Source organism: Podarcis vaucheri, assembly GCF_965113315.1.
Source record: "Podarcis vaucheri genome assembly, chromosome: 5".
NCBI classification, from domain to species: domain Eukaryota; kingdom Metazoa; phylum Chordata; class Lepidosauria; order Squamata; family Lacertidae; genus Podarcis; species Podarcis vaucheri.
Window position 1 is genome coordinate 31,468,032 of NC_138763.1, and position 26,127 is coordinate 31,494,158.

A 26,127-nucleotide genomic window follows, 5' to 3' on the forward strand; every position below is an offset into this window, starting at 1 on the left:
ATATTAACCATGTGTTTTGCCCAGGATACAACATCCCACTCATCTTCAAAAGGAGGTGGAGGAGGAGGAAATACAGGAGTTTTCAAATCGGGCTGGCTTTATAAAGGGAATTTTAACAGCACAGTAAACAACAGCATTATGGTTCGGGTAAGGAAAATACCACGTCTTCATTGTTTTGGTTATTATCTATCCATCCTCTCCCTTCTCTGTCTCCCACGATCATTGCATTTATGCTTTCCGTTTTCATTTAGTTCTTTGTCTCAAAATAGAATCAATGAAAGTGCATTTGGGCTGCAATGCTATTCTCACATTACCTTGGAGTGAGTCCTTATTGAATTCAGCAGGGCTTACTTCTGAGTAGAAATGCATAAATTGCACTATAAGTGATAACAAAGTGGATGTTGCCATTGTCTACCAAAAACATATACTTGAAATATTTATCAGTAGTGCTACACTTAAAAAAAATTCTCTGAATAAAACACCTTTCAGAAACAATTTGCAGTACGTCCAATCTTGGTTTGTTTGTTTTCACCTAGTCATTCAAAAAGCGCTACTTCCAGCTGACACAGTTGTCAGACAACTCATACATAATGAACTTCTACAAAGATGAAAAGATATCAAAGGAACCCAAAGGCTGCATCTTTTTGGATTCCTGTACGGGGGTTGTGCAGGTAAGCCATTTTGCTGGGTTTTCAAATATAAGCTATATACAAATGTACCGGAATATGTATGTGTTTCCATAACGTATGTCCCACTTAAACCATCCTTCTGAGGCTGTTTAAGCACATTCTGAAAATCGGCAATTGCTCCAATAAAAGCAGCATCAAAACAATATAAAACCATTGTGCAGAGAAGGTGGTTGCATCATCTGCTCACAGCTTCCATGGCACCCTTCTTTCAGTCTAACTGAAAGGCAAGAGTGACCTGCAACAGAATGTTGCACTGTGAAGTGCTCCTGTTCAGGTTTCCACTCAACCATGCAGTTTTCCAAAATATCCCTCCGGTTTTCCATTTCTTGCACTAAAGCAGACACTTAGTGCTCTTTGACCACTAAGCATCCTCAGTCTTCACTGGGCTCTTTGGGCTTTTCCCTTCCACTGATAAGTTACCCCCACCCCCTAAAGCCTTTTTGTGCTTTTGCATACCTGCAAAATAACACCAGGGGAGACAAAGCTGAGCCCATGCATCAGCCAGCAAAGCAACAGCTGGGCGGGGGTAGAATTTGCTTCCTCCTTCCTGCCACTTGGCTTCTACTGTCAGTTGACTTAGACTGCGGAGCTGAAAGGAAGCATTCTGTGACCCCATTCATTGCTCAAAGGGTGCTGGGTGGTGTGGCTTTGTGTACAGTAGTGGTACAAAGCCACAGGGCCACTCTCCCAGTGCTGGCCTCTCCACTGCGTACATTGACAGGGCTGTAGTATGGTAGCTCTGACTTCACTGCTGTCCCACCTTAGTCCTATCCAGGTAAATAGCATTGATGCCAATGCCAGGATAGTGGCTCTGTGGCTACACACGACCACATATTGCCACTACTTCTTTGAGTGCGTATTATGATAACCCATTGTAATTGACCTGAGGGTCATTCAGTTAAAAAGTAAGATATAAATATTTCAAATACATAAATACCTTGAGGCCCCTCGCAGACCTGTTGATCACGCACATGTCTTGAGCATGAATGCCACCATTTTGATTATACTGTATATGGATCAGTGCCTAGCGGATGAGTTTGTTATTGGTATATAGGCTAATAAATGCAGGTTGAAATACAGGTAATCGTGAAACTACTGTGTAAGTTTGTATGCATGTACAATATCTATATACATAGAGAGAGCGTGTATGTGTTGACTAAGATTTCAGTCCAAATTCCCAGTCTATCAGGCTGACACATGAAACTACTGTTGGCATTGGCCAATGAAAATCCCTGAAATGAGGCATTTTGGGAGACAGAGAGGAGGCAGACCGAGAAGGGCATATATCCGCTGAACCCTGAACCAGTCTTATCACCATCATTTGAAAGCATTGGGCCTGAACTGGGCCTCTTTGCTGTGCCAGCCTCCCCCAACCAGCATGAGTGGCAGGTCTGTGGACGTGGTGGCAGCTGCACCACTCTGTTAGGCTTTACCACTACTGCTCAGGCATTTAGATTGCTCCATAAGTCATACTCAGAGTAGAGCCCTCAAAATCAATAGAATTAAATTACCTAAGTCATATTCCAAGTGTGACTCACACCGGATATCATTCACAGAACATCTCCTTAATGTAGTTATCAAATCGGATGACTGAGTAACCCGAATAATTAATTGCTTTAAAAGAAAAAGAAGAAGAAGAAGAAGAAGAAATGCCAATACATTTAATGATGAACTTTTTTGCTACATTTTGTTGAATGGACAAAGTAGAGCTAACTTAAATTGCACCAGATGTTTTCTGGTGGTGTCATGCGCTTGCCAACTTGGAAGCAAGAGAGTGAATCATCCTGATCTAGTAGTTCTTGGGCGTTTGAGATAATACTGATTCACACATGGAGTTCCACGTGAGCCATGAAAGACCCCTCTTCCTCTTGAAAGAATGGCCTAACTTTTAGGGTCCTGATTCATAGCACTTATCCTTATGACTGCTTTGGTTGCTACAAATATGTTTTCTTTGGGTTCTTGAGGTTTTCTTAAGGCACTTTGCTGTGTAGCTGTGGTTGCTCAACCAGACTTCCTGGCGAATACTCAAGTTTTACAGCTGTACTATATTTATCGTCTTTACTGAACAGAGGAAGTATGCCTCAAAAAGGAGATACAAATACTCTCTGACTGACCACAGCGCCTCCAACACAGAGCAACATCTAACTTAGTTGTAGCATCCATTCATATATTTCAACCATGCAAAATACAGAGTGTGTTTCTTCTGCCGTATAATACAAATGTTTTATCCTACCTGCTTTTTGTAATTTCATCAATTCAAAACCAAGACAGAGTTACATAAATCTATTTGCTGAAAAAGATGGAACTTGTTAGAGAAGGCTGGTAGCCTAGCATGCTGAATGTTAGTCATAGTTGTTTTTCTACAGTGCCTTTAAATAACACATTACATTACTTATCCCATATATTCAAAAGGAGCAAACTGAAGCACATTATTTTAAGGTAGAGATAGGGAACCTGCAGCCCTCTCTGGATGTTGTTGAACTCCATCTCCCATCAGCCCCTGCCAGCAAGACTAATTGCCAGGGATTGTGGGAGTTGTAGTTTAACAACATCTAGAGGGCCACATGTTCCCTACATCCCTTACCTGGGAACAAAATCCCATTTTTTCCACATACAGGAATATCTCAGCATTCTTGTATTTTAGTTAATGTTGCAGAGTCTACCCCCCACCCTTTGAAATACAATTATGGTAACATAGTTATTCAAAGTTTGCTTTATCCTGTTGAATCCTGGCTAGCTTTTGTTTGGTAAGTTGACCAGGAATGGGGAGCCTGTATCCTTCCATACATGGTTGGACTCCAGCTCACATCAACCCTTTCCAGCATGGCTAGTCTAGATCCTTATAATTAATTTTATAATGAATGATTTTAGAGTGTTGTTTATACTGTACTTTTGTACTGTTTTATTGTTGTTAGCCGCCCTGAGCCCGGCTTCGGCTGGGGAGGGCGGGATATAAATAAATATTATTATTATTATTATTATTATTATTATTATTATTATTAGTCACATACGTGGAACATTTGGAAATGTTAATTCCAAGCTTTGGAAAAGATTATTTGTTTCCCCTGCCACTTATCAGGTGGTATTATCAGAGATAAAAATGAGTTGATGCAGAGAACAAAGTATTGTTGGACAAGAAATGTGAACGAACAGACCTGCCATTTGCAACCTCTAAATCAGAACCTCTAGAACGTTTGTTGTTCTGGAAGCCAGAGCTTTCTCAGAACTCAACAAAGATACCTGGAGACCTGTGCCCAGATATTCAGCAACGTTTACTTTAGTTAAGTACGTGTGTATTGTCTGTTGAACCTTGACTGGAGGCTAGGGGCAATTAGTTAATTGTGTCACATAGCCAGTGATGAGGGTGGGATTCAGATCAGATTGGGATAGCAATCCTGGGACAGAAAGTATTTCTCCATACCACTTTCTCAGACTTAAATTGCCCTCCTGGTGCTATTTTTCCTATTGGTGAAAACTTGCAGGCACCACATGTTGTAGTGCAGCCTCCCAACTTTCTAGTTCTCTATGTTTGCTCTTGGCTGTTCAGCTGTTTGGTGTGAAATAAAGTATTTCACATCATGGAAACTCAATATATCCAGTCCATTAGAAGTACTGTATTCATAGTTGTTTTGATCTTCTACTTTCTCTGGTATATGTGATTTTTTTTGGGGGGGGGTGTTATATGTGGATTAATACATAGGCCTGGGTCTGTGTAACATAAAATAGCTGTTGGAAAGTTAAAACCTAAATAAACTCTAAATGTGAATTACTTCACAAACCACTCTGTGATCTTTTAAGAGCTGGATAGTTCCAGTAGACATTAGACATAATCTGGGCTGAGCCTGGAATATCTATCTCAACCTATATGATGTGGTGTTTGTGACATTCTTTAGGTAGACCATAATGTTGAACTTTAAGTTAAATGTGGGAGATACTAAAGTATAAAGCCAATTTATCCAGTAGTAGGAGCAGTAAAGAATCAAAGGGGGAGGGGGACGGCACACGTTATATTAACTTTGCCACAGAAGGAAATATTTGGCTGTAGATATGAAAAAGAAGCTTTTGCACAGAACCTTGTAGGCTTGCCAAAACTTTGAAGCACATCTTATAAATACATATTGAATTCCTGTTGTCTGGTATGTTTAAGTACTCAGCATGTGAAAATGATTTTTGCTATAAAAAAAAGAAACTCGATAACGTTTTGTCATCTAATTTGAATGACTTTGCAGAAAAGGTGAAGTGCCAGTATAGAAAACATTCAAATTAAATGACATTTGTTCCTTGCTTTCATCAAGGCAGTTCATTTGCATCTTCTTAATAAACAGAGGATTCAGTCTATAGTTAAATCCTTGGCAGATTTTTAATCTTCCAAGAAAGTCACATCTTCCAGGATGCTTTCTTGTTCTTTAAGAATTGAATGAGATGCAAGGAAAGAATAATTTGAGTGCAGATTAAAAGAGAGGGCTCCCCCTTTGTATGTGTTTCTTGGGAGAGAAAGTATTTGCATGTTATGGAATGCTATAAAGAAGTCGTTTATAAGGAATTCAATTAAGTCAGCAGACAGAGATCAAAGGCCATGCAGTACCAGTAGCCATGTAAAACACTAGCTGGCTTTTATATTTCAATGCATTTCAATCCATTTATTTTGCTTGGCTTCCATTGGAATACACTGTCTCTTTTTTCTATTAACGTTATTTTCTGTTCTGAACATTACTTTGCATTTTGAGAAAATGCTTGCGTGGGATGTGGGGGTGTTGTTCCCAGCACCTTTCTGAATACAGTTTAGCCTGTCTGCAATTATTGAATATCAATCCAGTCTCCTCTTTAAAGCAAGGATAGCCAATGCAGTGCTCACCAGATGTTGTGGACAACAATTTCCATCACCCTCAACCATTGGCCATGAAAGCTGTAGCTGATGGGAGTTGTAGTCTGAAACATCTGAAGGGCATCGTGTTGACTACGTCTGCTTTAAAGTGCTAATCAATAGCCATTTCAAGCAATGACCTGGCAGTTATTACAGAGTGACTTGCTTTGGGGGGGGGTCTTATAGTCAGCTCTTCCATATGAGCCTGACTAATTCAGTTTTATACAAACAAGTAGCAATGTCCATCACTCTGGTGGCCCAAAAAGCATAGATAGTATGAAGAGGCCAGCATAGAGAGCATTAGAGCACCATATAAAAATATTGGTATACAACTGCCTTGTGCAAACTTTCTGAGCATTATCAGCTGTGGACAACTTTCAACCTTACTATTATAAGCAACTAGGTTTGTGGTCCCACATACAGTTACTTGATAGCAAGCCCAAATGAACTGAGTGGAACTGGGAGACATTATTGGATCAAATTGCAAAGCATCTGTTCAGGGATAGTCCTGATGGAAATAGACTGAAACTTTAAATACCTAAGACTTAGCAAGGCTGTAGCTCAGTGGTAGAGCAATCCCTAGGAGAACTGCTGCCAGTCGGTGTAAACAACACTGACCTATGATGGGCGGTTGGTCTGACTCAGAATAAGGCATTATCCTATGCTTTTTCTGTTGTTTGAGGTATAGGAGGTACAGAAACCTTCCATTGCTTCTACCACTATTGATTCCCAATTACCCGCCTAAGGAGAACATTTGTATCTGCAACTTACAGATGCTACTTCTTGTTCTATTTGTTCAATATAGGCTTTGTCATTATAGTTTAATGCTTTTTTCCCATTGCTTCCTCCCTGCTTCTTATAAATATCTTGATCCAATAGAATAACAGGCTTCGAAAACATGCCTTTGAGCTGAAAATGAATGACTTGACATACTTTGTGCTGGCAGCTGAAAATGAGCAAGATATGGATGAATGGATTTTCACTCTCAACAAGATCCTGCAGATAAATCCAGAAGGGTCCATTCAAGAGAGGAAGAGCGCAGACATCACAGATCTGAAATTTGGTAACAGGGAATGCCTTTAATAATTTGCATAGATCTGTTGAAGCATTAATTGTTCGGAATCCCTGTTGCATAGTGTTGGTTGTTTTAAAAGTTTTTCTAGGTGTACTGCTCCCTGTAGTGTCCTTCGGAACAACATGGTATAAACCAGCACATACAGGGTATTAGCAAATGCATTTCTATCACTTCGTTTCCATCTAATTTATATATTGGGGCAGGAAGCCACAAACCAATCACATTGTTAAAGGTTTGGGAGACCTTATATAGTGAGACCTGCCCTATGATTCAAAATGCATTTACATCAAAGGAGACGCAGTGGAAGAGCCTATGCTCTTATTAAGCCTTCCTTCAACCACAGGGCATATCCTGTGGTGGGCTCTACATGTGAGTCATAATTCCACAAGAGAATCGCAACTTTCCTTTGACACATTGCAGCAGAAGATAGTTACTTGACAGCCACAGAGATGTTCCGTTGCTAAAGAGGTTTTGTGTTGAGAGTGGCAGTCCTTGGCTAATTGGTATTGATGAAAAGGTTGTTAAAAATGTTTCTCTAATGGTTTTCTTTCTAGATAGACAGTGGGCAGTATCTAATAATGTACCTCTGCTGGCTCAAGGACTTCTGGCTGCACAACAGAACTTCCTCTCCTCTCCCTAAACACCCTCCTAAAAACTGCTCTGGAAGACTAGAAGTAAATCTAGGGCAGATATAGGAGGTGCATGGGGAATGGAGAGGAAGGGGAAATTATGTTGTGTAGCTAGAAGTTGTAGCGCTAGTAGAAGTATATCACTGATAGGCACGTAGAGTTGTCCTGCTCTTTCCCCCTACCCTGCCATTCGATGGGCAGAGGGCAACTTATAAAAGGAAGCAGGAGAGCCCCTGCATATGCAGAGCTCCTGTATCATATCACAGATTTCATCATTAAAGAATTTGGGAGAAATTAATCTTCAGTTGTTAATTAGGCAGCTCCTATATGATATCAAGCGACAGAATAATCTGGCCACAATAAGGAATTTTTTGTCCATGGTATGATTATTTTCCACTTAGTCATTTTGACACGCTGGCACTCTGTTTGCAAAATTTAACAATTCCAAAATACAGACGCACTTTCACTTTCGCAAGATTGAATAAACTGCCTTTGGCTGTACTTGAGGGTCGGTTTCGAAATATTCTTCTGGAAAAATGGTTATGTCCCTGTGGAGATGGCAGTATTGAGTCAGTGGCTCATGTGCTTGTGGCTTGCACACTTTATAAAGATTTGAGGAGGTTATTACCCCTCTATTGTTGCCCATGTCGGGTCGCTCAACCATTGCTACTGTGTTCTTTCTTTTAGCAGATCAAGATGATCCGGTGACAGCAAAAACTGCAAGGTTTTTAGTGGAGGCAATTAGAATAAGATCTATTATTGGATTGTTGATGTGAAAACCCCCAAAATCTATTTTCTATAGTTATGTTTTTACCTCTATCTTCAGTACATTTTATTGTATTGCTATGGCTGGTGGCTGTTGCAAATAAAGATTTTTCTGATTCTGACTCTTCAGTTGTGCTTTTCGTTTTTTAAGATTTGGAAGACATGTCAATGAACTATGATTGTCCGCAAGAGGAAACGGATTCTGCAGAGAACAGCCTGCATCCAGATTTTTCAAAAGTAAGAGACTACCATTGTTAAAAATAATAATAATAATAACTTCTGTTTTTTGCATGTGCCAAAGCTAAGCATTCATATCTGTGGTCCAGAGTGTCCTGCTCTAGTGGCAAGATGCACCATGCAGCTCCAGCCTTGCAAACCAGCCTAGGACCAGTCAACTCTCCTCATCAGGATAAGCACATAAGAAAAGTCCTGCTGCATCAGGCCTAAGTGCCATTTAGTCCAGCATCCTTTTCTCACAGTGGCTAACCAGATGTCTCTGGAAACCCCAATAGCAGGACCTGAGTGCAACAACATTCTCCTTACTTGTAATTCCCAGCTGGCATTCAGAGATATGATGGCTGTGATAGTGGAGGTAGAAACTAGCCATCTTGACTATAAATCTGTCTAATCCCCTTTCAAAGCATCCAAGTTGGTCTCCATCATTAGGCCTTGTTGAAGTAAATTCAACCATTTAGTAAAATTGCTCCTCCAAATCTAACCTTTTTTGATAGGAGAGAATAGGTTTTGCTGGGAACAGCTGCCATCTAAAGATGTCTCATTTTAGTATAGTACCGGGTGCAAAATGGGTGGAGATTTGGCTTGTTGGAGACATTGTGACAGATGACTTTGTCCACATGCCATTCTAAAGGCATCTTAGCTGCTATGGAGCCATTTATGTGGTTAACCTCAGTTGTAAACTTTTTTAATAGTACTGGGAGAAATATGAGGCATAGCAGAATGCACCTGTTAAATTTTCTTCACAGTACATGCTGCCACATTAATACTGGTGCTTCATGATATTTTTTCATTGTTAACAACAAGGATCTTGTAGATGGCAGGAAACAAAACTGAAATCATTTAGGCTTCATGGTTAAAGTGAGTTTACAATTAAAGGGGGAAAAACTGGTTTGGAAAATATTTATCCAAACAGCTTGAGGTTTTTCCAAATCAGAGCACGTGAATGTAAATTTGACTCTCTTACAACAATTTGCATACATAGTGTCAGATTTTGAAGAGTTGCCTTGCCACTTCCTGTTTATGGATTTTCAGCTTGGTGTTTGCTACTTTGCTGCTGGCAAATTTATAATTATAATTTATAATGTTGTACTGGTGCATCTGAAATAATTTGCTACAGCAAGTATGTATTTTAATTACAAACAACACTGTTGGATGAAATTAAACATGGTCAATAATTAAGTTAAATGAATTACTCAAAATAAGACAGGATTATCTGAATTACAGCAAGGTGATATTCTTGAATGTTTTAGAGATTCTGCCCCAGATTAAATGTAGATTTCCCACCTGGGTTTGGTTTGGAGGCTAACATTCAAAAAGAGGGAGAAATGCCAGAAACAAAGAGACACAAATTATAAATTTGAATACGTGTGTGTGTGTGTGTGTGTGTGTGTGTGTTGCAGGGAGGAGGAAAATAGCTTTGTGGGTCAAATTTGAACCCCTGACATGAACTCCTGACCATATGTCAGGAGTGCTCTGATGGTGTTTCCTGCTTGGCAGGGGGTTGGACTCGATGGCCCTTGTGGTCTCTTCCAACTCTATGATTCTATGATTCTATGAAGCAATTTGAGCTAATATGATGTTTACCTGTAGCATAAGAGGATGTTGTTGTTGTTGCAGTACCTCACAGAAACAGAAGAAACTGTCAGAGCATCTCGAAATATGGATAGGTTGAATCTATTCTCCCTAGATCCTGATATTGCTGTAAGTATTATTCTTTGTTGTTTTATATTGTTAGGTGAGAGAAAGCTAAAAGTGACCAGCATGTCCATTGGGGAGACAGCTGTGTCATTCTCAATGTTTTGCCTTTATTATTTATTATTGCTTTGTAAGGTCCAAGGGCAGATTACAGTAATACAAGCGTACAATTAAAAAAAAGTAGAACAGTTTATATACAATAATAAAGACAAGTTAAAACAATTCTAAGCAAAAGCTGCAGAGTATAAATTAAACAAAGTGGAAAGGGTGGATTCTACAAAAAAAAATACCTTAAATGTCCAGGGTCAGACTAAAGAGGCTTATAATCAACATACAATGGAAGCTGTGTAATGAAAATGCTAAATGCAGCTCTGTGTGGAGGGAGTTCCACAGTTTACTGACGCTGCTCTGTATTTTGTATATTTGCATGTATTTCTAATGCTCTGTATTTCAATGTTTTGAATCTTTGCTGTAAACTGCTTTGGCCACAGCTCATTGTGGGAAAATGGCATAGAAGTAAACTCAATCAATCACAATTTAAGGGCTGCCACAGAGAAAACTCCCTCCAGGGCCACCATTCATCACAATTATGAGGGCATTGGAACTATCAGGAGTGTCCCACATACTGTCTTTCTTCAAAAACTGGCTTGTAAAGAAATGAATTTTATGCTGTCTGTCACTGGATCTCTGATCTTACAACTATTTTCCAGAAAAGTCTGTTTTCCCTATGAATTCTGTACACTAACTTCAATCAGCTAATTATCCCTGTGTCTTTATTCCAGGCCTTGAATCCTCAAAGAAAGGAATTCCCAGCAGCAGATTCATTGCTCAAGCCTTTTCAGGAAAAGGATGCCAAGCGAATCATGATAACATGCAAATCCCTTAATCTGAATCTTCAGGCCTGTGTTTCTGATAATGAAAGTGACCCAGTCACCAATGTAAGTCTTAAGCAGAGGTAAAGTAAAGGTAAAGGGACCCCTGACCATTTGGTCCAGTCGTGACCTACTCTGGGGTTGCGACGCTCATCTCGCTTTATTTTCCCGAGGGAGCCGGCATACAGCTTCTAGGTCATGTGGCCAGCATGACTAAGTGAGCCAGAGTAGTGCACGGAAATGCTGTTTACCTTCCCGCCAGAGCGGTACCTATTTATCTACTTGCACTTTGACGTGCTTTTGAACTGCTAGGTTGGCAGGAGCAGGGACCGAGCAACGGGAGCTCACGCCGTCGCGGGGATTCGAACTGCCGACCTTCTGATCGGCAAGTCCTAGGCTCTGTGGTTTAACCCACAGCGCCAGCCACGTCCCTTATCAGCAGAGGTAGGGGGGGCTTATATCAAGACACTGGCCATGGTCAGGAGAAATATTGGCCAGTAAAGCATAGGGACATTGGTCTCTCCATGAGCTGCATGGTGGTACACACAGTTCAAGCAGTCTGCACTTTGCTCTTCCCTTCCTGGACAGGAGAAACAAACAATGGAATTGCTGTCTTAACATCACTTGCAAACAAGTACTAATGGTTAGAGGGTAATGCTGGTACCTGGGAGACCAGGGTTCAAATCCCCCCTTAGCCATGAAGCTTACTTGGTAATGTTGGGCCAGCCACTGACTCTCAGCACAACCCACCTCACAGGGGTCTTGTAGGGACTAAATGAGGAGTGGCAGAACCACGTTCGCCACCTTGAGCTTCTTGGAGAAAAGGTGCGATATAAATGCAATAAATACATATAAATGAATAAACAAACCATGAGCTGAAAGCGAAGAACAAATCTTCAGAACAAAGAACAAAGGAAATTTGTGAATGCATTTTTGAGCTGTACTTTAAAGTGCCAGGCCATCTTTTGGTGACCTTACCCACAATGCCTTGCTCTGGGGGAGGACTCCCCACCCCCACACTCTTTCCTCAGAGTGAAGGTAGAAGCACCTGTGGCTGATCAGGCCAGAAGAGGAATATGGAGCAGGAGCGAGGGAGGAGATGGTGGCGGCAATGAGAGAGGAAAGAGGAAGTGGTAGGGAGGCAGAAAAGGATAGCTGTGCCAGTCTCAGGCTATGTAATGTCTTTTGCTGGCCCTGTTGGGGAGAAACAACCCATGAGCGCTGGTTCCCACATAATACTAAGCCAGATGTGCTGTGTGGTTCGTTTCCCTGCTCTAAGAAAGGAGTAGCAAAGCAGAGACGTTGAACTGCGTTGCAGGGGGGAAGTTTCTGTAGCCATGGTTTATGGCCAGTGTTGCGTGTGAATGAAGCCACTGCTTTGTTTCCTCAAGAGAGTGACTCAAATCCCTTCTGAAGCCTGTTGCTTTTCATGGGGATTTGGTAAAAACAGCAGGTTTTAGTCTGCATTTTTATTTTGCTGTTATTTATGTATAAAGAGTGGTGATCTTATATAAATCAGTTTATATAAACAACACTGAATGTACACATATTTTTGAAACACAGTTTCCTTCTAGATTTAAGATAAAGAAATAAAAAGATGATGCTAAGCCTCTTTTTCATTTTAATATCCATCTTAATAGGGGCTTGCAACTACCTGACCTTAATCAGTACAAAAGCTGGCTGCATCAGGCTTTAGATCAAACCTTATACAAACAAATGAGTTTGTGTGTCTTTACCTATTCACTTTTATGTAATGTAATTCGGGGCATGGGGCCTTGGCAGCAAAGATCAGTGTCTGCTGTCTGATGAGGGACCTTGGAGCAGTCTATAAGCTGAAATAGAACTCATCTCACTGCACATGGTATAGAATGCAGAATTGCAGCCCATGGATTGAACTCCAGCTCAGCTAGTCATGCTTTACTCCTATTGAAAACAACGGGACAAGTTTGCTACAACTTTCAATGGAACTTAAACATGACCAGCTTATACTGGATCCAATTTAACATTTCTCCAGAAAACTGTTTCTAATTTTTACATCAAAATGACAAAATAAAAAATAACTATTGCAGAAGTCCAAAATATAATGTATCTGTTGAAATTAGGAACTAAATAAAAGCTGCCTTGGAATAAATTCCAAAATACCAGTTCAGGAGGATCAGATTTTTGCCAGTGTCTATGTTACAGAGGGCAGGTTGAAGGGACTGTGTCAGTTAGGTTCTGACAATGCAATTTCTGTGGTTTTTGGAGAAGACATTGATTTCTTTCATTAGCAGATGACATCAGCAGTATTTATTTTGCACATGCCAGTCAATACTTTTTTGGCAGGATGAAAATGCTGGCAAAATCATAGCTGTAGTGAGAATGGGACGAGTGCATAATTGCTTTTATTTTATTTATTTGCTAATGCAGGATTTCCAAAAAGTGAAGAGCAAGCAACTAACATACGAAGTCTTAGTCAGTGGGTTGGGACAGGTCGATAGAAATTGCAGAAATTGATAGAAACACATTTTATAAACCTAGCTGAAAGCATATCTTCGAACAAACAACAGCCAAACTAATTTAAAAGGAAAATGCACACATTTGCTTGGGTCGCACATAACCATGGTTTAGTGCTATGTGGATGAATCTCACTGAGCATGAATGAAATGTGGGCTTTCACACTCCTCTCCCCATCCTCTGTGACCAGGAGGACTGCCAGGTTTCTTTCCAGTTTTAAAAAATCTGAGCTTAGCGTTACATTCAAGCCAGGAACTCGGGTTTCAGAGTCTGGTTCCTTCAATATGCCAGCTTCATAATTTTTTGTTTGAAGTTGCCTTGTTAAAACTGACCAGTGTTAGCTTGAAACAAGGATTCCTAGTTCAAATGTAAACCAGATTTCATTTACTGGCTAAACCTAATCCAACTCTTTAAAAATTTAGAGGAAAACACCATAATAAGCATTTTCTTTTTAGTTACTTTTATCAGTTACAGACCCAATGCAGTCTCAAACAAAACAAAACTTGGCCTTCCCAATTAAAACTTACCCCGGTGCATTAATCAGCAAAAACGTTGCTTGTTAAGCTGATTAACAATGCAATTCTGTCCATGCCTACTCAAAAGTAAGTCCCATAGAGTTAGGGTTGCCATATTTCACAAAGTGAAAATCCGGGCACAAAAGTTGTTGAGATTTTTTTGGCAAAATCTCCCCCCACAAAAGAAGGTTTTTTTTCCAACAGACGAATTCGGACTATGTCCAGGAAATTCCGGATGCATGGCAGCCCTACATTGTGTACAATGATCCATATAAGCATGTATATAATTGCAGTGTAGGGCTTCAAACCTATATATACTCCTCTGGAAAGAAGTTGCCTGAACTGAACAGAGGAAACTTCCTAATACTGTCTCCAATCGTCTAGTTCAGTATTGTGAGACTGGCAGTGGCTTTCCAGGGTTTCAGACAGGGAGCATTCCCTGGCCTGCCTGGCGACAGGGGCGGAGGAAGGAGGTGCGGTAGGAGCGGGTCACCCCAGGTGTCACCACCGAGGGGGGTGACAAAATGTCGATCCACTCTTGGGAATGACGTGGTGGCTTGGGCGCCCGCAAGCTCCAGCCTGCCCCAAACGGTCCGCCCACCACCTCCCCCTCAGCTGTAGGGTGACTGAGTGTAAGGAAGCAAGCAGACTCTTTTGAGACCCCGCAGAGCGTCCCGCTCCGGCTGTCCCCACCCCGCGGGCAGCTGGCTCCAGCCCTGGGTGCAAGGCACACGTGCCGCCCCAGGCACCCAGTCGGCTTGCTCCACCGCTGCCTGGCAATGCCAGGGATTGAACCTGAGAGTCTTCTAGTGCAAAGCAGAAGTTCTGTCACTAAGCTATGGCTCTTTCTCAGAGATGAATGGGGCCAATTCTCCTTCATGGTGAGAGTTGAAGTCACTTCTTGCTGCTTCTCAGTCCCTTATACCAGTGTTCCCCAACCTTGGGCCTCCAGCTGTTTTTGGACTACAACTCCCATCATTCATCGCTAGCAAGACCAGTGGTCAAGGATGATGGGAAACAGCTGGAGGCCCAAGGTTGGGGAACACTGCCTTATACCACTTAATCTGAGTTACAGTGCATAGGATTGCACTGTCAACCTTGCAGCTTTAGCCTGCTATTATTCTGATTTTTCACTTTTCGTTCCTGCTCTTTGCCTCCAGATTGAGCCATTCTTTGTGAGTGTGGCTCTTTTTGATATACGGGACAGCAGGAAGCTCTCTGCTGATTTTCACGTGGATCTAAACCATACTCTGGTTAGACAGATGATGTCAGGTCCTTCACCCTCATTGGAAAATGGTACTATTGAGTCTGCTGGCACCAAAGACGAGGAACCACAGGTCAAGGGGTTTCCAGAAGAATGGCTGAAGTACCCAAAACAGGTACCCAAAACTTCACTAGTTCCACAGGCATTTGCTTTTGACTTGTTAAAGCAGAAAATTATAGTTATTTATTTATACCTTTTTTCTGCTCTTTAGCTGAAAAGGCTCTCAGCGTGACTTGCTAGGCTCAGTAGTATAATAGTCGCTGCCCTTTCAGTCAAGAGCTGTGCTTGGCTCATGGGAGCCTTTAGTTATTTAAATGTTTCTCTCACATATTGGGACTTCTTCTGTCTTAGTGAATTTCACCTCTTGTCTCCACAGGCTGTTTTCTCCATAAGTAACCCTCATTCTGAAATAGTTTTGGTGGCAAAGATTGAAAAGGTGCTCATGGGAAATATTGCCACCAGCGCAGAACCTTACATAAGGAATCCAGACTCTAACAAGGTAATGTGATCGAAAGATGGAATGCCTTTCGCAACCCAGGGGTCAAGTCGAACACTACTGAGAAACCTCCTCAGAACTTGCTTTAGCAATCTATAGGACCACAGTGGATTTTCAGTTCTATGAACGATCTGCTTCTCATTGCCTGAGTACTCCCATTGTCTGAGTAGCTGATAGCTAAGTAATTGAACCTGCTGGGCTATGGTATTGATGGTTACAAATCCCTCCCCACCCATAACTCAACTAGGTCCATTGATGAAACCAACATAATGGTACCAGTTACTTAGAGCGGTGGCAGGCTGCCCTTCTCTGGAGGCCTTCAAGCAGGGGGATAGACAGCCACTTCTTGAAGATGCTCTCGCTCTGTCTTGTCCTGCACTGGCAAGTGGGTTGGGCCCAATGGACAAATGAGCGTCCTCCAATTTTATGGCAGACCATTGGTTGGAGGAATCAACAAGTGCTTGAAATGTGCAGCTTTCGTGTCACTCTTTCCTTGTGAATAATTAAAACTTCTAGTGATCATCCAGCAGGGTAACATTTACAGTATGTTTATGGGATTTCAGATAGTTTTCTTTATAGGAATTATTAATTTGTGTGTTTTTCCCCCTAGTGGGCCCAGAGAGTGTTAAAATCCAACAAGCAATTCTGCAGCAAGTTGGGGAAATACCGGATGCCCTTTGCCTGGTCTGTACGGTACGTAGCTGCCTTTGTAAATGTCATTTTCAGTGATTGATCATACCAACAGAGGCTGCGAAAGGAACTGGCAAGGCACAACAGCAGCACTACCCCTATATAGAGGACTATGAATTGGTATAGTTATCCAGGGCAAGCAAATGAAGAGAGCCAGTGTAGGGTAGTGGTTAGAGGGTTGGACTAGAAGAGCAGAGAGCAGAGTTCAAATCCCCACTCAGCTGTGAAGCTAAATGGGTGACTCATTTGTGTTTTTGGGTAGGGAGGATGCATTTCACTGGACCAGTATATGTATATGTGGATGTGTATCTTCCTTCACCCTCTAAGCAATTCTCTCTCTCTCTCTCTCTCTCTCTCTCTCTCTCTCTGTCTCTCTCTCTCCTGTGACATACCCCTTTCTCCCCTCTGGCCATTCTGCTTTCCCTTCCTCAGTTTTCTGGTCTCTTCCCCTTTCCCTCCTACCCTCTTGGTCACTCCACTTTCTGTTCAGCTGCTGATGTGATCTTTAAAAACTACATAGAGCAGAAAAAGGAAGTTGGGGAAATGATTCTCTCACCCACTTCCTGTTTCACCTTTCTGTGCTTCTCAAGGCTGGGCGGAATTTCATTTCACTATTTTAAATTGCATGCTAGTTTGAAATAGAGTGGTCCAGTGAGTGGCATTGACTTGGCAAGTAACTGCATCTCACACCCATCCCATTTAATTCCTGCTCTTATATGTTACTGGACAGACAAGGTACCAATCCATATACACGTAGCTCACAGACTGCAAAAGCAGCATTTAAATTAAAGCACAGGATAGCTTTAGCACGGCTGGTAATTGTGGATCAATAGTCCCTTCACATAACCAAAGTAAAGTTCCTGGAGTTCGTAGATTTATCCACGTTTTCAGCTCACAAAGTGGAATTTGCCCTAGTAAATTGCACAAGGCTATAAATAGATATTTCCACTAGACACACACAACATGCTGTGCAAAATGTGGCTCGGCTATGATGAAAAGCAGAAATCTTGGACTGTGAATGTGCTTTCCATTTCTTTAATTTCTGGCTATAGTACTATTCCCATTTAATGTGGATTTTTATATTTTACTTTGTGCTATTATAATTTAAAGCAGGCACATGCAGCCATAATGTAATCTTTACTCTTGAGTCACTCCTAATCTGACAAGATCTCAAGCTGGCCACTAGAACTGCCCTTTGTCGCAACAGAAGTTTCTGTGTCCTGGAATTTGGGTTGTTGCCCTCTACACTTTCCCAAGAGAGAATAATTGCAGCACACATTAGAATTACAATGTGAGAAGTCAGTCTCCCTTTCTCATATTTCTACCACAGCTGCCAGAGTTTGCAAATAGGATTTGTACTTGGAGACCTCATTTCCCACAAAATATTTTCCATATAGCCTTCCTTCCATTCTATTATTCTATTATTTTCAAAAAAGGTGGGGGGAAATGTGGCCCTCCAGATGTTAGTGAATGACAGCTCTCATCATCCCACGGCTACTGGGCATGATGGCTAGGGCTGATGGGAGTGGGAACTGAACAACATCTGGAGCACCGAATATTACCAGACCATTTTAGAATCCAATATGCAGAATATCTCAATGACTTGTAATATTAGAAGTATCCTTTATGTCTGATTCTATATCTACCTAACCAACTGCTTCCCCAATATCCAGTGGTGGAGAATCTGAACCTGTATATCTTATGAAGGAAGGGCTTAAAACTAAGAGGTGAAGCATCAGAACCTAAACTTATCAGTTCTCTGGGTGGAAACTCACTCTTTTTAAAAAAAAATAAAGAAAAAGATCCGGGGGGGGCGGAACAGACTCGAGTGCTAAAATCCATGGGTTAGGGGGCGCAAATTACTTGCCTTGCCCCGGGTGCTGACAACCCACGCTACGCCACTGGACTGTAGTAAATACAAAGTAAATCCTGGAGCTCTTAAGCTTGCTCAGCCCTTCTTTAAAGCTGCATCCTAGGAAAGCATCCTGATTCCCAACACTTTCAGTCATGTCATGGCAATGGTACAGAATTTCTATGTACAATTCAAAGTGTTGGTGCTGACCTTTAAAGCCCTAAATAGCCTTGGTCCAGTATATCTGAAGGAGCATCTCCACCACCATAGTTCAGCTCGGACACTGAAGTCCAGCGTCACTCTATTCTGTGAGGTTTGTTCCAAGGTGGCCAAAAAGTGTAAGAGGACAGGACTCCTGGACCTTTAATTGTAGCATGAGAAGGCATCAATTCCCTCATCTACTCCACCATTAAAGGTGCTCTGGTCACCCTAGTTTATTCCCAGGTATATTTGCATAGACTTGTACCCGCAACAAGAATGGAGGTACCTCCTTGATATCATCCTAAGTGCTGCCAGAAATCTGGTGTGTGGTGTGAATATTATTGAACTACTTGGATTTCAATGCCCACGCCACAATCTGACTGACATATTGCTGAAAACCTCTAGATAAATTATGTTTATTTTAGGTTTGGGGATTTTTTAAAAAATAAAAGATGGAATTAGTAAAAAGAAAGCTTGATAGTAGAACTCAGCGGCAAAGGAAGGAACTCATGCATCCCTAGAGATAATTAACAATAGCTTGGTTTTCATTTAATATATTGTTTCCCCTTTGTTACAGACCAGTCTTTAAAGATAATCAGGGAAATATTGACAGAGATTCCCGGTTCTCACCTTTGTTCAGGCAAGAAAGTAGCAAAATTTCAATGGATGACTTAATGAAACTCGTCACAGAATACAGAAGGTAAGGAATCATTGCTTGGCTGTGTTGATTAACTCCTTTGCATCAATGGTTTTGTTTACACAGAAGCGATGAGTGCCAAAACAACCACATTACATGGAATGGTTTTCACATTAGTCAGTTGCATGCCAAAGTGGGTTTCCAGCAAAGCTCTTTGGGAAAACTGGAGAGATGTTTGCTGCATTAACAAACTTTATGGCCGCTTGATTGTAGTGCTGAATGGAATTAATTTCAGTTGAAGCAAGGGGAAAGTGTAGGAATTAAAGATATATAGATGCATTTCATGGAGGAGTGTTTTATCAGGTATATTGACTAAATGGAAGTACAAAAGGGATTTCCTTTTTTTGCCAATTATTTTTATTGATTTTCCATAATTTTTAACAAATTGTCACCAAATTAATACAAATTCAATACAAATTTAAAAGCTGACTTTCCACCCACCCTGATGTCCTCTCTATTTTCCTCCCTCTTTTGCTGCTCCCAATGAAATAATTTTTTCAACTATCATTTCAAAATCCATTCACCCCCTTCTCCCTACACATCACCTGTTCCATTACCAATTTCTGCTGTGGCTTTTGTACATGGCTATAACCTATCCTCAAAATAGTCAAGTACAGTAAATCCTCTTTTATCTATTTATAATAGCCATTCATCAATTTTGAAACATTTCCTTCTGATACCTCTTGAGTAACACTTTTCCTGAGAAAGACAGATCTTGCTTCCTCCCAGACAACATGCACACATTCCTCTCTAACATGGCCTTGAACATTGCTGTCCCAGTAATAAACAACTCAAGCCTCACTGGTGCTGTGTGCAGAGGGTGAAAATGAAATCCATACACACACACACACATTCCCCCCTCTAACACTGCCAATCTCCCAGTGTCACCCATCCTTCACATTTCGCCAAATTTAATCTGAATTCTTACATACAACCAGCTCATTAATAAATCATTAATAAATAAACATAATCCATATCTTTTCTTCTCTGTCTGAAAGTCTCTGAAGCTGTCAAGATGGTATACACTGTGGTCCATCCTGTCCCTTTCACTTTTCTTATTTCCAACTTCAAGCTTCAAGAGGGATGGATTGATGTAATCTCAACAAAATTCGTATCTCCTCTACATTCTCCCCCCTAAACTAATAGATCATCCTGCACTCCATCCTGCCGATGCTCAGTTCCATTACATCCAACTCCACAGCTTATTCTCTTCCGAGTGCTTAACAGACAGTCAGTCTAGTTCTTACCAATCTTTTCTTCTTTACTATTTTTGTTTCACAATACAAAGTTCCAAGAGGTGGTCAAAAGCCCTCAAAAGTCCCTCAGGGTTGTTACTCTCCTCCTTTCAGGCATTGTCCTTTGTTATAAAATAAATCCAACGCAAAGAGGTATCTTTAAAGTCCACTCTTCCCAACAACTTTGCATTCCATTACTTTTGGGGATGGTGAATAACATAGATCCTGAGAACAGAAATATGACTTAAAATATTGCCTCTCCTCCCCTCCTTCCACCGTTCAAGCAAAGAAGAATTTAGCATCTTTCATTCTTTCCAAACAGATGATTTTCTCCTGCAGCATAAATCAGGATCTTTTCATGGGTTGGGGGTGCCTCTTCACTTGCCAATTCTGTCCGAATTCAAAGGTATTCCGCAGCTCACCATGGTAGCTGGTTGGGGCTGTCCTTGGACGGAGCCATTGAGCCCAGTGCCCTTAACTTTTCATCTGGGAGACAGGGATTTCCTACCCTGCTCACAAACAACAACAAAAGGCATTAACAGACAACCATGGTTCGTGCCCTTTCAATACCCTCAAAAGGTTAGGGGAGACATGCCCCTTTCCACCCCGCATTAATCTCCATCTGGGACCCCTCCTGGGTACTGGAGCACCCGAGAGAACTACGTTCACTGCAAAGCAGGAAGTCCCGTACAGAGTGGTTTTCATCCAGTAACTGCTTCATTTCATTAAGGGTCTTTTTCACCCCTCTCTATGTTCATGTTCAATGATTTATAAGAATTTAACAAAGCAAGGCCTCTGTGTCATCTTTGGAACTTTGATTATATGTTCAGGCTCCATACAGGAGCTGGTAACCCAACTGGTTTAGGGCTGTGTACAGCTCCCTGGGAAGGGACACAGGTGGCGCTGTGGATTAAACCACAGAGTCTAGGACTTGCTGATCAGAAGGTTGGCAGTTCGAATCCCCGCAACGGGATGAGCTCTTGTTGCTCGGTCCCTGCTCCTGCCAACCTAGCAGTTCGAAAGCACATCAAAGTGCAAGTAGATAAATAGGTACCGCTCCGGCGGGAAGGTAAACGGCGTTTCGTGCACTGCTCTGGTTCACCAGAAGCGGCTTAGTCATGCTGGCCACATGACCCAGAAGGTGTACGCCAGCTCCCTCGGCCTATAAAGCGAGATGAGCGCCACAACCCCAGAGTCGGCCATGACTGGACCTAATGGTCGGGGGTCCTTTTACCTTTCACAGCTCCCTAGCAGGGCTCTCAGGATAAGCCTGCTTTGGGTTTTCTCTTAAGCCAAGGGCAGAGAGAGTCCTAGGGTTACTCTGTACTTCAGGTTGCAGTACAAAGTTAATCTTCAGTGGCTGAATCCAGCCTAGTTTGCTTTTTCAGAATCTACGGCAATTCGTCATCAGAAAGGCTTTGTTCTATACGGCTTAGCAATTCTAGCCTTGATAATGCTTTTCAAATTTGCCATTGAAGAGCTTTCAGCAATGGAATAATGGTCACCTAGACAGAGCTTTCACTTCGTTCCTCATCCCTTCATTGTTACAATGCAGAAGCTGACACCGTTTTTTCAGCTAGGCGTAGCTGAATGACAATACAGTGAATATTGCTCAGAGTTATTTCCTACCATTATTACAATAATTGTTGCTGAAAAATAACAGGAATAAGTTTAAATAAAAGAGTTCTTTTCCTGACAGTTACCTCACTTCTGTTCGAGAAGAAAAATGGATTTTGCTGTAGTTCAGCAGTTCACTAAAATTTAATGTTTTGCTTTATTCTTTTCTTTGTGCCTTAAATCACTAATTCCATTTTCCTTTATACTTGTGGGGGGGCAGGTTTCCTCCAAATGTTGCAGGACTATTTCTGTCATCAGCCCCAGTCGTATGGCCAATGGATAAGGATAATGAGAGTTGTAGTTCATCAACATCTGGAGGGCCACAGTTCCCTAACCGCTGCTTTATATAATGGTCCCACCATTAATTTGTACTGGGAACTGTAGGTCTGTGAAAGATCTCCTATCAGCTCTCAACACCATTAACAAACTACAATTCCTTGGTTTCTTTGGGGAAAACAATGACTATTAAAGTGGTATAAGAGTGCTTCAAACATACGGTGATGATGTGATCAATGTCTGTGTTCACTTACAACTGCTCTTGCTTATTCCGTCTGCGTCACCTTTAAAAAATATTCCTCTGATGTTTGCAGGGCAGAGAAGATCAACAAAATTCAGATCATACCTGGCAGCTTAGAAATCACAGTTGATTCTGTACCTTTGGAGCACCAAAGTATGATTCCAATTTATAATTTCTAAGAAATTGCTAACCATTGTGATGAGGCACTGGGATTAAGGGGGGGATGAATATCACTTTTTTATAAATAAATAAAATGGGTTGTTTTTAATGATTCTGTGGTTGCTTTGCATAGGAGTGGAGTTTTGTGAAGGAGTTTGGTAGACAGGCAGATTTTGTACCATTAACACATCTGACACTAGGCTACATGGCACATCACCACATCTGTGTTCCATAGAATTTCATGGATAAAACCATTTGCAATTTCAAACATTCCATACAAGCAGCAAAAGTAGAAGCATGGGTGTCTTAGTCTTCCTTCCCATTCATTTTCAGACCTTGTGTGATGGAAAGAGATGCCCTTTTTTCTGACAAGGGGAAAGAGATAATATCCCCCATCTTCACATGAACCATAAGAACATGCACAAAGGAAATATGTATCACTCGTGTTTCCTCCTCTGCCAGTTTCATAGGATTTCCTCCTTCAACAAATTCTGCATCCATAGGCATCTGCAGGAATTTTTCCAGGTGGGGGAAGGTCGAAAGTAAAACACTGAACAGGGAAAGCAGGCTGATTTCTCACAAAAACATGAGATGAATAGTACATGTACATTTTACTTTTGTATCGCATGTTCTGGGCGACCCAGTCAAATGGACAGCATACAAATAATAAAATTTTACACATGCTAGAATTATGCTCTTTTTAAAAGGTAAGCCAGGAATCTGTGGATTGCGGTTCATCCAGTTGGGAAGAAACAAGCCCCTGCCCCAGTTCCCACCCTGTGGATGCCCATGTGTGCATCTTTACATAGTGTGTATCTTTACATAGTGTTATATTGGACTGAAGACATCTTCAGTCCAAAGCTTTCCAATTACCCAAATATTTATCCTAAACAGGAGGATATAATATGCCAGTTCTGGAGGGTTTCCCAGCCCAGGGAACCCCCAACATCCCCAAAAAATTACCCAGAAAGGAAAACAGATGAGAGGGAAGCACCATTCATCCCTCACTGCTGCTGGCTGCCCAGAAGGATTTGAATATTTCAGATCTTCCAAGATTCAGCACTCCCCAACCCCACCAAGATATTGCTCAGCCAAGTATGAGTTTTGACCCAGAAAACAAACGTCTGATTGATTCATCCATCAAGAACTGTGATAGTGTGGTTGTTGTGGGGGTTGTAGGGAAGAGGTATAAGAAGCCCTGCTGTGTTTGCTGGGCTTTCTAGATTATAGCCCATAATAGTAAAAGGCTACAGTTTTGTGACTAAAGGGTTTTCTTTCTTTCTTTTTCTTTCTCAAGATTGTGTAACATCATCTTTTATTCCAATCAAGCCATTCAATGATATCAAGGAGCATCAGCCCACAGTAGAGGTGGAAGAATTTGTCCAAGAATCGACAAAGTACTCCCAGACTTATAGAGTATATAAAAACCAAATCTACATCTATCCCAAACATCTGAAATACGATAGCCAAAAATGCTTCAACAAGGTATGCCAAAGCAAGAGCCTTAGCACAGCAACCCTCAGTGTGTTTACTCAGAAGCAAGTCCCTCTTAGTTCACCAGGACTTACCTATTGACTAGTTTGCGACTAAAATCTCGATTCCCTTAAACTGAAGGATTCACAAGCAGCTTTCAGTGCATAGGTTAGATCCCTAGCAATTAAGTGATGCTTTCAATTATTCAGCTGCTTGGCCTCAGCTGTTCTCACAAGGGATCTGAGCGCGATTAAGCAGTTGAATGCTAGCTTCGTTGCTCCTTGAAAGCTCACTGTGCTCCTAATAACCATTCACCAAGAGATAATTTGGCCCTTAGTTTGCAACGAATATAGAATATGTCTGAACCTTATTCACCTTTGGAACCCCCAGTTGTACACGCGTTTATGTAAAAATAAGACCTGTTGATTTTATTAATAGCATTTGGACCTGTGTAGCAGACTTTCCTGTGGAATAGGCCTCTCATTTCTGTTTGTTTCTTTTGCTCAATTTAAAAATTGCATTTTGTTTTCCAAAATCTCAATCAGGCTTAATGATCTGACAAACTATAGTAGTTAATGACATTAGAGAAGCAGCTACAATGTAATGGAACCAGGATTGATTCTAAACACACTTTCATTAAGATGTGCTTCACTGAAATAAATGAGATCTGCTTTAAAGCAGGGCTCAGCCACATAGACATACCCTGTTTAAAAAAATCACATTTAACAACACAGTATGTCCAAATACAGAACTCCAGTGTTAAACCTGAAAAAATAAACATAAATTAATGATTGTTTTGAATATTACTATATACAGAATGTGAATTATAACCAAAGCAAGGTTTAGAAGTGAAGGGTCGGCTTTCTGTGTTCATATACTCCAGCTGATAAGAGGTTAAATATTTTGCCGTCTTCTTTCTGGCTTCATAACACTGCTCTGGTTTGCTCTCAACTTGGCAGCATAGTGCCAGATTTGGAACAAAGCCTTGTATTTCACACGTCTTTAATTTGCATGTAATTTATGAGCTAATAATTTCCATTTGCACCTTTTCCTTACAGGCACGGAATATAACAGTCTGTATTGAATTTAAAAGTTCCGATGAAGAAGGAGCCAAACCCATGAAGGTGAGCAGAGATGGATCTCATTCACAAAACAATAGGTCGAAAGCAATTTCTTTGGCACCACTAAGCCTGTTCCATGCATTGTTTGTATTTCCATAACAATCCTTTATAACGACAATTATTAGTAGGGCTTCTGGAAATGCTTATTCTGCAGTACTTAGAGTCATAGAATTGTAGAGCTGGAAGGGGACACAAAGGGACATCTAGTCCAAACTCCTCCAAGGCAGGAATCTCTCTGACAAAGGACTATCCAACTTCTGTTCAAAAATTCCAGCAGAGTCCACCATCCTACACTGTCAAACATCTCTTACCATCTGAAAATTATTCCTAATGTTTAGTCAGAATCTCATTTCCTATCATTTGAAACCATTGGTTCAGGTCTTCCCCCCGAAGGTAGGTAGGTAGGTAGGTAGGTAGGTAGGTAGATGAGAGGACATTGTACACTGAACTGTTTCATATGTGTGAGTGTGTGTGTGTGTGTGTGTGTGTGTGTGTGTGAGAGAGAGAGAGAGAGAGAGAGAGAGAGAGAGAGAGAGAGAGATGTTATATGAGATGTTGTCTCATATAAGGTATGATCCACATCAATTCTTCTGGCCCCATTATGACAAGAGTTCATATAAGTTATGAGAATCCAGGTTGATAAAGCCTTCAGAGCTTTGGGCACTTAAAGCAGTTGTTGGGAATACAATCCACAAAATGTTACAAACGAATTAAAGCACAATCTATTTGAACAGTGTATCTACGGAAAGCCTGGTGGACCACTCTTTGCATCAGCAGCATATACAGCTGTTCTACATCATTCACAGAACCCTGATTTTTACGATGAGGTAAGCTTACTTTATTGTGACTTCATATGTATTACTACTACTTAGGATACATTTAACAGTTAAAGCTCTCAGTCCCGCCACCCTGACAGGCATTCTTGGTGGGGACACGGGAGAGGGCCTTCTTGGTAGCTGCTCCCAAAT

At 41.3% G+C, this 26,127-nt stretch overlaps 1 protein-coding gene across 14 annotated transcripts in view; it reads left to right on the top strand.

Annotated features, from left to right (window-relative positions):
• DOCK10 (dedicator of cytokinesis 10) overlaps positions 1-26,127 on the top strand; it is a 215,165-nt gene that overhangs the window by 123,939 nt on the left and 65,099 nt on the right. For all 14 annotated transcript variants that reach the window (XM_082221655.1, XM_082221651.1, XM_082221660.1 and 11 more), the window contains 14 exons: positions 25-147; positions 537-671; positions 6,433-6,616; positions 8,174-8,259; positions 9,877-9,960; positions 10,737-10,892; positions 14,998-15,216; positions 15,478-15,600; positions 16,208-16,290; positions 18,918-19,040; positions 22,480-22,559; positions 23,863-24,050; positions 25,097-25,162; positions 25,894-25,986. In XM_082221655.1, coding sequence (XP_082077781.1) covers positions 25-147; positions 537-671; positions 6,433-6,616; positions 8,174-8,259; positions 9,877-9,960; positions 10,737-10,892; positions 14,998-15,216; positions 15,478-15,600; positions 16,208-16,290; positions 18,918-19,040; positions 22,480-22,559; positions 23,863-24,050; positions 25,097-25,162; positions 25,894-25,986 — 1,743 coding nt within the window. The remainder of the gene's footprint in view (positions 1-24; positions 148-536; positions 672-6,432; positions 6,617-8,173; positions 8,260-9,876; positions 9,961-10,736; positions 10,893-14,997; positions 15,217-15,477; positions 15,601-16,207; positions 16,291-18,917; positions 19,041-22,479; positions 22,560-23,862; positions 24,051-25,096; positions 25,163-25,893; positions 25,987-26,127) is intronic.